At 39.0% G+C, this 14,409-nt stretch overlaps 1 protein-coding gene across 1 annotated transcript in view; it reads left to right on the plus strand.

The window, feature by feature from the left end:
- The window catches only part of LOC126481572 (39S ribosomal protein L38, mitochondrial), a 49,817-nt gene extending 43,129 nt beyond the window's left edge, over positions 1–6,688 (plus strand). Inside the window, exons 6-8 of the mRNA XM_050105431.1 lie at positions 3,753–3,889; positions 3,985–4,072; positions 6,305–6,688. Coding sequence (XP_049961388.1) covers positions 3,753–3,889; positions 3,985–4,072; positions 6,305–6,506 — 427 coding nt within the window. The 3' untranslated portion in view covers positions 6,507–6,688. The remainder of the gene's footprint in view (positions 1–3,752; positions 3,890–3,984; positions 4,073–6,304) is intronic.
- The last annotated feature ends 7,721 nt before the right edge of the window (positions 6,689–14,409 follow it).

The raw sequence follows: 14,409 nt of genomic DNA on the forward strand, positions 1-14,409 counted from the left end.
TTGTAAGTGGTCAGCCAGTCACATTTCCCTGTGCTGTCCTTTTAGCTCTTCTGTGTTTTGTTTTCCCTCTGTTTTAATTTCTTGAATAGCTCTCTTGCCACCTCATTGGTTTTAGTGCATGTGAGAGTGCGTGTGCAATGGAGTGATTGTGTGGTCATTTCGAGTGCATCATGTGTGTACAACAGTTTTCGTTCTTATCCACATTCGTTTGTTTTAATAAATGTTAGGGCACTGATAACTTCACTGTTGGGTGCCCATGAGATCCCAAAAACACACACACACACACACACACACACACACACACACACACACTCACACACACACACACACACACACCCACACACCTGACCTCGCTTAAAACTTGGCTTTTTTCTGTCCTCCCTACCCTAAACAATGGTCTTTTCTCAACCCTATAACCACTGGTATCTTATCACTCATGACAGTGCCTCCCCCCTTTAACTTTCCTGCTATTTTCCCAGCCAGTTTACCCTTCCCTTTCCTGTTGAGGTGAAGACTATGCTTAGTATAATCCCGCCTATTGAGAGAATCAACAGGAACCACACCAATGTGTGACCCTGCACCCGACATATGCAGCCGTTCCAGCTCCAAATTAACTCTCCTGGCAGAAGAGTTCAAATGAGGTCGGTCATGGCACCCAAGAACAGATACAAACTCAACACTAGTATGCTTCGATGCTGATGCAATCTTTGCTAGGTCACACTGTATACTGTACTTAGGATCTCTGTCAATACTATTACCTGACCCACCCACTATAACCACGATGTCTTCCTTAGCGAAATCTTTGCAAAGTGATCCTAAATCCTCTGTCACCTGCTCCAGACCAGCACTAGATTTAAAAAAATTGTTGACCTGGTATTCTGATCCTCATTCATCCTGCAAAAGTTGGCCAACACCTCTTCCGTGGGAACTACCTAACAACACTTTCCTTCTCTGTACCAATTTCCCTACGTTCTTACTTTTCAATTTGCTGCTGAAAGTTTGTGCCCTGTCTACACCTGCAACTTCTTGAGGCTCACCTGCTTCTAACTGAAGCAACAGGTCAAATCTATTTTCCACATTCACCACAAAGCTGTCAGACTGTCGCTCCTGTTGCCTGTTGCCACTTCCCATCTCTCTTTACCCTTCCGCCTTCTTAACCTGTCAAGATCTCCCCTGGCCTTGTCTAACTCAGCCTGAAGGGCGGCTATTTTCCCCTCCTGTTTTAGTATCTTCCTATCTCTACTACATGTCCGTAGCTCGCGGTTCCGTGGTAGCATTCTCGCTTCCCGAGCATGGGGTTCTGGGTTCGATTCCCGGTGGGGTCAGGGATTTTTCCTGCCTCTAGATGACTGGGTGTTGTTGTGTCATCATCATTCATCCCCATTACGATCGGAGGAAGGCAATGGCAAACCACCTCGACTAGGACCTTGCCTAGTAAGGCGGCGTTGGTCTCCTGCATCGTTCCCCTAAGCTGTATAAAGAAGTATGGGACTAAATCATCATCATCATCATCATCATCATCATCATCTCTACTACATATCCTACAAAACCACTGATGAGTCACATTTACTTTCCCTACTCCCACACCACTACAGTCACCCACATGGAAAAAACCTACAGCACCACACCAAAGCCCCGATCTAACAACTTTTCACTCATGATACATGTAATAGTTTATTAAGAATAAGTCAATTAAATTACAGATAAACATGAAAATATGATTCCACAAATTTGGCCTTATACGCAACTGTATGTGGACAAAAACAACAGTGCAAAGTTTCTGAAACAACAACTTAAACTGTATGCTACTTTCTGGAAATGTGAGTTAAATACTGAAGAGGTACACTACAGTTAAATTGCTGGAGAGAGCAAAGAACAATTGAACAAAATTCTATAGATTTGCTGTGGCAAAATGTAAACAGAAAATATGACTATTACCCGACTGTACGATCTTTTCACATTTTCTGCTATATTATGTAAAGAAAAATGAAACCTGTAATAATACACTTAAAAAGCACACTAATACACCTATTTACCACATAATCAGTACTGAACTAAATTTTATTGTAATCTAAACTGATTTATCTTTACAAGAACACCAAAACTCGCATTAGTGGCCTGGCTGCAGGGCGTATAATCAAGCTACAGTCACTAGTACATGATCAGCTCTCTTTGGCAAGGCTTATCAATGTACTGAAATAGGCCAGATACAAATCAGTCAGGATATTTCGAAGTTCCCCCAAGTCAATTTGAAATCCTGCTGAATTTTATTTTCTATTGTATTCTATGTTGTGTGTATTATGTGAAGACATTTCTTTCGTTTTATGTGCATTGTGTAAGAAAACATTATGTCTTCAGCATTTATTTACAGATTATCACTACTGTAATGATTTTGTATCACAATAATGAGTTACTCGTTAGTTTCGATTAACAAAATACATGTATGTGAAACAGTAAACTAAAAAAATAAGAAAATTAAAGTAACAACCAAAAATTTAAAATAAATATAAATAAAAGAAATAAATAGACTATAAATGAATGTTGGATATTTTAATTAAGTATTGTTGAAAATACTCTGACAGCACATTGCCTACAGTTTATTTTCCGAAAGTGGTGTTTCAGAAGCAAACTTTATTGCATGTGTATCTACATAACTTGAAAACTTCTTTAATTTATGTAATAACCAAAGTTTTCATTTTTCAGCATTAATTAATGGCAGTGGGGCATTTTGCAAAATTTCAAAATATTACAAAATTTGATTATAGAGTTTCCAAGAATGTTAATTACCCATCAGCTTTTATGGAAGAAATATTTTTTGCATATCATCATTTTGAAGATATTCCCTCCAAACCAAATATGCCAAATTAGTTTTTGGGGATGTTTTACAAAAAAAAAAAAAGTATTGCTTTATTTTTTTTTTCCTTCTACACACTCACCAGATTTCATCAAGATTGTTTATTGATACTTGAGAATGCTCTCACATGAGATGCTCATCCATATCCGGTTGTTAAAATTCTGAGAGTGTAAATTCCTAGAAGAGTTAACCAATATATTGCTTTGTCCTCAGTATATCTCATGAAAAGGCCATGGTGGCAAAATTGGAGGGATTTGAGCTCACATGAATGCTTACCAACAATAATTCTTCCCATGGACCGTTCGAATCTGGAACAGGAATATTAGGGAGAAGTGACAGCAGTGCACAAAGTATCTCTGCCACATACTATAAGGTGACCTTTGGAGTACAGGCTGTGCCATTTCCCAGTGAACTGAGAGTTACTCAAAAGCTAGCTGCAAAATGAGTATAAAAATTGTGTTTGGTTTATGTAGATGTGTAACGTATAATGTGCAGTCGTGTAGTTTTATCCTACATTCTGCTGACAATTACATGAATGCTCTAGGGGAATGAATCAGATAATATTGCAGTGATTCATGATAAAAATCATTATACACCCTCAGACACAATGTGGAATGTTATCAATTTTTTCTCTTGGTCTCATTGTTTTCCATATTGTGTAACTTTCATGCTCTGCACTCTACAGTAAAGGTTGTGTTTTGAGATGTAAATTAATTAGTCTTCATTTTTGTGTGAATTAAGTCATATAACGACATTCCATTTGTTACTGTTGACTAGCACTGGTTTTTAATCCATTGTAATGTTCATTTTTTTAAAATTTATGCACCAATAAATATGTAGTTATAGAAAATCCATGTATTAACTGCTTTTTATTTTATGTACTTTTCTTTCTTTTTAGCTTGCGGTTAACAGACAGGACATTTCGTACATTGGATTTTTACAGAGAAAGACAAGATGACATAACACCTGCTGGACTGGCATTCTTCCAATCTGATTGGGATTCAAGTCTGACAAATTTCTTCCACAATACTCTAAGTATGGTGTTCACAACATAAACAGTGTTAATGAAATGTGCTGTTGCTTTATTATTTGTTAGTTTCGTTATTTGAATCATTGTAATTTTATTTCAGATATGCAGGAACCTGTGTTTGAATATGATTTCCCACCTCCATATCATCCGCCACAAAAATGGTTTCCTCTGAAACAAGCTTTCAATTTGTAAGTGAAATATTTATATTCACCATAAGATCATTTTTTGTTTCTGTTTTTAATATTATGCTTTTTGTGCTCTTCTTACTGTTTCAGTTTTGTAAGTTGATAATACTTTTATCATGTTTCATACACTGTCACTACTGAGCGAGGCGGCGCAGTGGTTAGCACACTGGACTCGCATTCGGGAGGACGACGGTTCAATCCCGTCTCCAGCCATCCTGATTTTGGTTTTCCGTGATTTCCCTAAATCGTTTCAGGCAAATGCCGGGATGGTTCCTTTGAAAGGGCACGGCCGATTTCCTTCCCAATCCTTCCCTAACCCGAGCTTGCGCTCCGTCTCTAATGACCTCGTTGTCGACGGGCCGTTAAACACTAACCACCACCACCACCACACTGTCACTGTAGAGCTCTACTCTAAAATCCATCTTGTTACTATTCATAACACATAGGATATTGCAAACTCGCTCTTGTTTGATGGTGATTCTGCTTACGGGAGGTACTTTTGGTACCCAGTTTGCTCACTCTACAATACTGCAGTCAGTTATAAATTATTGTGTGTTCAGGTCAGTGACATAAAGGTTCTGATCCACTGCTTTTATGAGACTGACAACTATATTACCTTACTAGTGCACTTCATGCATCATTTCTGATGCTATATGTGTTTGAAAATAGGCTCTGTTTGCAGCTGTCATCTGTCTTTACTATCCCATTTCAATGTAGAAATAGAACTACAAAGCCAGGTGGCCTAACATTGAAGTATTCATGTCTGAATGTAGCCATAAACGAATCTTTCTTATAATTTGTAATATCACAGTTTCCTTACCACACAGTTTGAGTAGCAGAGTTCCTTGTGTACAATTTAGTAATTTAGCATTCCAGCAGGTTTGTCAAAAATTATAATGTAAAATAAGATAAATGTCCTGTGTAAGAGTTATGGTGTTTTCTGGTAGCCCCTTCTCATCATACCTTAGTAGCCATCACCTTTTAGTGCAGTTCTAATATGGCCATAGCCTGCTCCTGTTTCCTCTTCCCTTCTATCATCACACCACACCTCCTTTTCAGATTTTAAGCAGGCACTTAGCACAGAATTATGTTGTGTATCTCTCACAGAGACTCCTCTTACTGTGCAGTTAACTAGATTGTGCATAGGCCTCAGATTCAGACCAAAACAAAAATTTAATCAAAGTATTTACATCTTTGTTAGCATTTCAGTGAAGTTCTGAACGAAGCTGAATGGATGAGGCAGATGATGTATTGTACTAACAATGGGAGCTTTTTTGTGATAGATATTCTGCATCAAAGTTGCAGGTATAGAAGCACATGTTTCTTGCGAAAGAATTTTGATATTGTTCGAAGAGATTTCAGGATTTCAGCCAGTCGTCGTAAACTTCACTCCACCATATTTCACAGGGACACCTGCCAGTCATCTTCAGGTGAGCCATTGAAGCCAGTCTTTGATGCCTTAACTGAAGGTTACTGGCAGGTGTCTAGTTGAAATATGGTGAAGTGAAGTATACGATGACAGGCTGCAACCCTGAAATCTCTTCGAACATTTATTTTGCCGGGAAAATTTCAAATTTCATATTTTGATATTGTTTTCAATACTATCAAGGAGTAACTTAAAGATATGTACACAGACGACGTTTATGTTTTTTATTCTCCCATATCTTGTTCTTCTCATACCCTTTGATCTGTCCAAATACTATATGTTCTATTTTCCTAGACATTTTTCTTTTCTGTTATATCCTCTTTATGGCTTGCCACCTTTTTTTTACTTTTTCCCCTCATAATTTTTTCCATTTTAACTTCTTTTTCTCCTTGCAGCCTATTGCTCATACAAGTTTTTATGTCAGAGACTTTTCTTCCAAGTTTATGATTAATCTTATTTCTCTGCTGCAACACTCAGTGTATAAAATAATAAATGCAATAAAATAATAAATGCAACTAAAAACAGTTACGTATTTGGCACCAAGGAACTTTCCTTAAACTTGATCTAGTATTAATCTATGACTTTAAGATTGTTATTTGGCCAAAACAACTTGTCTATAAAAATATTATTACAACATCTTTTGGTTATTCCATAATATATTCTCTTGATCTGTAAGAGTTTTAATGAAAATGTATTGTTATGTTTTCATAAATTGGCAAGTTGTGTTATATTTAAAACAACGTTTGGAAAGATTTAATTTTCGTTATGACTGGTTATGAGTAATTCTGTTATCTTTTTTTTTTTAATAGGTACATGGACAGATATCGTGATCAGAAGCAGATTGCAAAAGAATACTTGCTGATGAAATTAAGCAAAACACATCCATTTGAGAAACCTCCACCACCACTGAAATATCCAAATGCGCATCGTTATGAAGAGGGAACACCTTCGTGGTTGAAAACAGAAATTAGGAAAAACAGGCTTGGTTGGGGCCGAATTAATGATTTTTAATCATATTATTGTAAACATATTTTTGTGAATAAACTTGTTGCTGAGAAAAACTAGTTATAATTTATAATTCATATGTTTCATGGTATCAAACATTGTTAAATTTTGAATGTGATGTTCTGTACAGAAATTTATTTGGTAGTTGTACTGTATTTACCCAATTATAAGATGAGGTTTCTTCCCAAGTTCATTATTTCAAAATTACAGGGTATTTTTACATTCACAATTTAAACTACTGTTGCTGAGAACACAGTTTTTATGTTGTGTAATCATTTAAGGGGAGGTTTACTATCTTTGGCCCGAAAAAAGCATGCCCTTTGAGAATTTTTTTCTCGGGATGTGCTATAGGTATCAGTTTCAAATTTGGTCAAAATGTTTATTGATATTTCCACTACAAACTGGAATTTTTTCGACCGGAAATGTCGAAGAGCAAAGGCGGAAGTGCCATTGGAACGAAACAAAATTTCGATGTAGACCCCCACGCGCGGCATGTCACAGGTCAGCTGGCTCGTCTGAAATCAAAACTGAGTTGATGTTAGTGAAGTATATAAGATTCTTTAGGAGTTGTACCTCGGTTAAGCCGGCTGGTGTGGCCGAGCGGTTCTAGGCGCTACAGTCTGAAATCGCGTGACTGCTATGGTCGCAGGTTCGAATCCTACCTCAGGCATGGATGTGTGTGATGTCCTTAGGTTAGTTAGGTTTAAGTAGTTCTAAGTTCTAGGGGACTGATGACCTCAGCAGTTAAGTCTCATAGTGCTCAGAGCCATTTGAACCATTTGTACCTCGGTTAAGTTATTTGGACCATAGGAAACAAAATGGTGGCCATTTGAAGAAAAATAGGGTTTCTTTCATTGATTTTTTGACTTTGTCGGCCAAGTAAAATTATTTATAGTTGATGGATTGGAATAAAAGTGGTACAACTTCTAGACAATTTAGTTAGCTTTGTCAGAAACAAAGAATCGTGCCAATCGGTTCAGTAGATTTGAAGTTACCATGCCGCGTGATAAAAAAAAAAGTAATTTCGAAAAAACGCGTTTGAAGTTTTGACTACATATAAATGCAATACTGTGGAACTTACATTCACTCTGCTGTTCCGGGTCCATAAACTAGTCCTTCCTCTTCCTCATAGAGGGCGTTCTGCTCGGTCTGGGTCATCCTGTGCTGCTCCAGAGGCGCTCCTACGGCCGGTGACATGCGGTTTTCGACTGCTTGAATCTGGTGGTCGTCCAAATGCTTGGCAAACTGCATTGAATAGAGTCCCAGGGTGACGTCCATCGTTGTCATGGTCTTCAGAATTGCTGAATATCATTCGTTGGAGCTGCTCACTGCCAGGAAAGCCGCCATCTCCACAGTCTTTGCACCAGAATGCAAATGCTTGGGGGCTAACTTCCAAACACACACGTTGAAACTTTCATTTGAATTTTGTGTGTTTCCTCCCAAGCACCGGTACTATAACTCGTCCTCCAAAAGAAAAAAAACTAGTGCGTGAAAAAGGCCGATTTCAGGCAGGCGCATTTTTTTTCTTCAATTGCGAATAACAAACATTTCCATTTCGTATTCAGAAAAACTGTTTCAGGGTTGGATTCTGAACACTTTTATGGATCTAAAAATGCAATTTAAAAAATTGACTTTTTGAACCAAAAGATAGTAAACCTCCCCTCAAGTAAAGCTTTTATATGCCAAAGTAGCATTTCATGTCAGTTTAGCACAGGAAACTGTACTTAAAATGACGCGTTTTGGAGAGAACTGTGGGGCAGTGTTTCACTGAAACTGCCTACTTTTGTATTATGCAAGTATAAATATGAAAACCTTCACGTACTGCATGCATTAGCTTTGCAAGCAAGGAAATCAAGGTGATGGCTGCCTGATTGGATTCTGTTAGCCAGTAACATCAAACATGCATCATAAATAAAATAAGAATAGTTAATGTCTCCTATTGAAGGGATTTTAAATCTGCCATTACAACTATTGGTGAAGCGTATTTTGTCATCAAACACGCTTTGCTTTTTCTATACTGTTTATTTATAAATTTGAAACGTATGCTTTGCAGTGTTGTCCATAGTTGCTTTATAAGCATGGAAGGTATTTTAGATCCATCTCTACAAGAAAGTGCACTTTTTTTCACCTAATGCATTTCAGGTTATTGAAATAAAACATGATCAGTAATTTGTAATGAAAGATATTTACAATGTGGCTTACTTTCTGTATTGAAAAACAATTCATTAGAAAAGTTGTTGATTTTACTTATGGTATTTTATGTCCAATTTTCACTCACATCAGGAAACGCCATCTGCTTGAACATTTTTGAGGTATTTCTTCATTTGGGACTGTGGATTTCAAGTTAATCCCACATTGCTTTGCAGAACTGTGCATTTCTTGGTGGGAAACACAACATAATGCATCATCACAAAGCAATGTGGGAGTAAGCTGGAATCAACAGTGCCAAACAATGGAATTTCCCAGAACTTGCAAGCAGGTGTTTCCTGATGTAATCTGAAATGTCTTCACTATTTATAAAACAACTATGGACAATATGGCCACACAAACATCTCAGAATAACATATAAACAATATAGAAAAAGCAAAGCTTTGCCGTCACAAATTATGGTTGTTCAGGAACCTATTAGCACAGCTCACAAGCAGCAATGACATTTATATTCTTACTTATAAAAAATATTTAGCTTTTTATTTCCGAATATATCCCAATTTCCGTCGCTTGTGCAGAGCCCTTAAAGCTGTGACTGCTCTACAGCACTTGATTTTCTAGGTTGGCCACATTGTTAGTCTGAAGTTGTCTGTTTTTTGCCAATTCACCTATAGGGAGCCCCGAGGATACTTTATTGCTGTCAGTGTGCTTCTATTGTCAGTACCGTGAGGAACTGTAAGTAGTGGCAATCAGTAATGAATGGCAATTGCAGCTGTTAAGAAATGTGGATTTACAAGGCCACAGTTCCCAACTGGTTCCTGCAGATCATATGACTGCTAATTTTAAGTTAATAGTGCTTCATGAAGTAGAAGTCACAAACATCTGTGCAGCAGGAAGAAAATTTGATCTCACAGAAGTGGTGTCAGATGAAGATTAAATTAAGGCCAGCTCTACATACCAAACTTTCAGGGATCCAAAGCAGGGAAAGTTTCATGATCTGGAGCAGCAGGTTGTTCAGTATGTGCTAGAGAATTGCAATGAAGGCTTCTTGATTACTCAAGAAATTGTCCAAAAGAAGGCACTGGAAATAGAGAACAATATTTCAACTGCATGTGCTGTGAAATTCAAAGTAAATACTATCATTTATGTGAGGATGATGAAGAGGGCATGGCTAACAATATGACACAGAACTATGCTAGCTCAGTGACCTCCCACGCATGTGGAGAAAAATTACTTGCATTTCAGTGTCATATAATTTGTCTTATGAAACAACCTGACTATTTGCTCGGCCATACGGGCATTGCCTATTCTGATATGCTATCAGATGTTACTGATGATGTGATGTGCATTAAAACTTTACCTATAAGGAGGGCTGACAATGAAACAGCCAGAATGACAGTAATGCTGGGTGCACTAGCAGATGTAAGGAACCCCTCCCCTCATATTAAATTCTTTGCAGGAAAATGTTACTGAAATAAAAACTACCTGCAATTCTTATCTTTACATGCCAAGAAAAGGGGTGGATGACAAATTATCTGATGCTAGATGATTGAAGGTTATTTGGAACGGACTGTCAAGTTCTTTGCTTCAATGGAAGGAAAATGTTGGTGCTGGATTCTTTCAGGGGATACCTCACCCAGGAAGTTAAGGATCTGATAGCAAAGAACAAAACAGACCTTGTAATAATTTCTGCTGACATGACATCACAATTTCAAGTAATGGATGTTGTTATGAATAAACATTTTAAGATTCACCCGTGACTTCTTTACAGTGGATGGCTTCTTCAAGGAGATCATGCCCTCAATCCAGGGGGGGAAGTTAAAAGAAGTCCTCAGTATCCATGATGGGCCAATGGAGTCTTAGTGCCTGGGCCACAATCTGAATTTTGAAAGGACTCCAATAGTGCTGCATATCCAATGGTATGAATGGCTTAGAAGACACACCTTGGGAGGAGTGTCGGGAAGGAAAAAATGCCAGTAGATTCACAGATAAAAATAGTGATGATGATGATGATGATGATGATGATGACGATGACGACAAGCAAAAGAAGAAAGTGAAATAAAAATTAGTATAACCATTTCTGTTTGTTTATTTTAGTTCACCTTTATTATCAAAACATAGAAAATAAATGGCATGAGTTTAGAATATATACATAATGTTAATTATTTAGGCATATACATTATATCAGGAAAACAGATTGTAATTCTGATTAGTGAGATTATCTTAAAATTAGTATTTTCCCAAGGAGCTGAACTTGAGACACTCAGTGTGTTTCATCTTTTTCCAGGATAATTTTTCAACACTGAGCTTGCTCCCAAACTGGATACATCTCTATGAAAAAAAAAAAAAAAAAACCAGTGCACAAAACAAAGCTGCACAAATGCATCTTCAAAATGGTTCAAATGGCTTTGAGCACTATGTGACTTAACTTCCGAGGTCATCAGTCGCCTAGAACTTAGAACTAATTAAACCTAACTAACCTAAGGACATCACACACATCCATGCCCGAGGCAGGATTCGAACCTGCGACCGTAGCGGTCGCCCGGTTCCAGACTGTAGCACCTAGAACTGCATGGCCACTACGGCTGGCAAATGCATCTTCACCAAGCAAACAAGCTGTGCTGGATCTCTTGTGATAGCACCCTGAAATGGGAGAAGCATAACATGTACAAGGTTTGCCACTGTGCTGTAACATCAATTTGACTGTCTGCAACAACTTTTAGGCAGCCTGATACCTTGTGTTGTATGTACTCTTGAAGACATGCACACAACACTGCAAAAACTTGAACATTACCAACTACAAAGAGTTCCATAATCCGTGAGGTTCTGAAGGAAAAATGTTGTGAATAGTGATTATGGTGAGCGTTCCTGAACTTGGTCAAAACTTCTCATTAAGTTAACAGTTGCATATAAGATGACCCAGAACATTTCTGGTAGAAATTGAGGTTGGTTAGTTGAAATATCTGGTCAAAACTGACATACTTGACTCAGACACAGCCATTTATCCCTAGAACAGGCAAAAGGTTTGCAAATCACCTCCAATAATTTTATCTGAGGAAGACAAGATTTTCCCAGCTTGGGAGGCTAATTTAGTCGGCATGCTGAAATCAGGAAAGAATCTCACAAGCTTCAGGAGATGTAATATTGTTGCCCTCAGTAATGACATAAGAAACACCTTGGGCAGCCAGTCGACCCCTGCTTTGTCTTGATCTTATTATCCAGGCAGTCATAGTAACTTTTAGCATGGTTTTAGAAGATACATTTACCTATTGGTAAAAAGACATTGCTGCAAGAAGCTACACAACAAGCTTTCCTTTGCAGTTAGCATCTAAGACAGCTCTTTTACTTTTTGTCTTGAGAGCCAGTGTAATTGCGACTTACCCATTGTGATGTGTGAGAGTCAATGCCCATGTCTGAAGTGTAGTCTAGTTTTGCCTCCCATTACATGCTTGTTCTGAATATTCTTAATACGTAAGACATTCTCAGCATTTCCCAGTTTTGTTGTTTTTGTTCCAGAGTTTACACGGGGCTCATTGAGAGTTAGGTGTATTTATAGACAAAATTTACTGCAATCTTATAACAATAATACAGTAAACAGCATAGCATATACATGCAGGAACGTCGGATATTGCACACTGTACATAAAAATGTCATTTGTTGGGCTTACAACAAACTATAAAGTATTGTGAAATTCCACCAAAGGTGTGGTTGTTGAACTGGAAACAGTTGTGTACTGCTCATTGAAGAATTTTTTGGGTTTGGAGGAGAGGATAAAGTGAGGTGAGATCTGGCAGTAATGCAATCGAATGGACCTCATAACTGATCACAGCTAAATTGTAAAGAAGTGTATAACTGAAAAGTCCTACAACAGTGCATTTCACCATGTGCCCATCAGCATGAAACTGCCGTGGTGCTTAAAGAGAGAGCATGATACCCTTTGACTATCGTGGCAGTCCACCACGGTTAAAGCATTACTGCCGTAGTAACCTCATTGGACAGCCCTTCAGAGCTATGGAGTACACACACCTCTTTAGAGCTGCAATGCGCCATCTGACTACACTCCAGCTTGACTGTGATGAGGGAGGGTTAGGGAAAGGTGGCTGATGGGAGGGAAAGGCAGCAGGCAAGCATTACACAGTGGCACTAGTGAGCTCATTCTCGACATAGGAAGAGGTAGTTGTACGCAGCACCTGATAGCATGGTAGAATGGATTGGGAGGAGTAACTGAAACATCATAAGAGAGGAAAACCACAGACGGGAGGGTGGGAACGCAGGATGAATTAAGGCATGAGCAGAGACTTACAGAGATGGAGGCCAGCAGGATTATGCGATAGAAGAATGTGTTGCAAAGACAATGCCAGTGTACGTAATACAGAACAGCTAGAGTATTTGTGTGTGTGTTGGGGGGGGGGGGGAGGGGGGGAGGAGAGGTGGAGGATCGAAACTAGCCCGGTTGTGAAGCAACCATTGAAACTGAGCATTTTGTTCTTAGCAGCATGTTCCACTACTGGTTTGTCAACTTTGCTCTTGAGCACAGTTTGTAGTGGCTGTTTATTTGGATGGACAGTTAGCTGGAGGCCATGCCACATAAAATACTGTGCAGGAATCACAGCAGAGCTGGTATACAATGTGACTGCTCTTACAGGTGGCTGTGCCTCAGCCTCGATAGAGCAGGACAAACCTGTGGTAGGACTGGAGTAGGATGTGCTAGGTGGTCTATGGAACAACTTTTACACGTGTGTTTTCCAAAACAATATGAAGCATGTGGCAAGAGTATGCAGTGGGTGTGATTTAAGAGTGGATTTGAATGTTGTATTGGTTGGGTAGATGATAGAATACTGCTTTGGGAGGGGTGGGAAGGATTATGGGTAGGATGTTCCTCATTTCTGAATGTGCTGATATATTGCAAGACTCCAACCCATAAACCTCGTAACATCAGGCTCCACAAGGCTCTTGCCCATACCCTCCCCACTCCTACCCACAATATCTTAATTTCACTCATTCTGCACTGCACCCTCTGTCACCCGTACCTGCAGACCTTACTTTCACTTACTCTGCACCGCACCCCCTTCCTTGGAGTCTCCTTTACTTCTTTCTGTCTCCTCCTAATCCATGCTTCCACATCCTGTGTTGCATGAACTCATCATTACAGATGTCCATGCCACATTGGTATCCCATGCAGGATAGGAGAAGCCTATTCTGGTACTGGAGTAGACTGTGCTGGGTGGGTTTATCGGACAGGTCTTGCATCTTAGTTATTTACAAGTGTAAGACCCTTGTGGCAATGGTTGCAATGTAGGTGAGGCCTAAGGGTGGAGTAGGGTATTACGTAGATAAGGTTAGGAACAGATTACTGCTTTGGAAAGGGTGAGAAGGCTGCGGATAGGATGTTCATTTCGGTGTGTGGTGATAAACAGTCAAAGTCTTGGCAAAGGACATGGTCCATTTGGATTATTCAGGGATGATATTGGATGATGGTGCTTTGCAGCTTGTTTTTGAAGATGGACAGAGCTGTACAGCATGGCTGTTGATTTTCTGTGACCTTGATGTGGACAGATATTTGGATGGAGCCATCCAAGAGGTGGAGTTAAATGGTTTGGAAGGTAGCATGCTGGACTGAGGATGAACAGCTGAAGTGGTTGGGAGATAAAGTACTGAGGTTGTGGAGGAACAAAGATAATGTGAATTGACACTGGGTCCAGATCTTGAAGATATTGTCAATTAACCTGACTCAGACTAGACGTATGGGATTTTGGGTGGC

The sequence above is a fragment of the Schistocerca serialis genome, chromosome 5 (genome assembly GCF_023864345.2).
Source record: "Schistocerca serialis cubense isolate TAMUIC-IGC-003099 chromosome 5, iqSchSeri2.2, whole genome shotgun sequence".
Lineage (NCBI taxonomy): Eukaryota > Metazoa > Arthropoda > Insecta > Orthoptera > Acrididae > Schistocerca > Schistocerca serialis.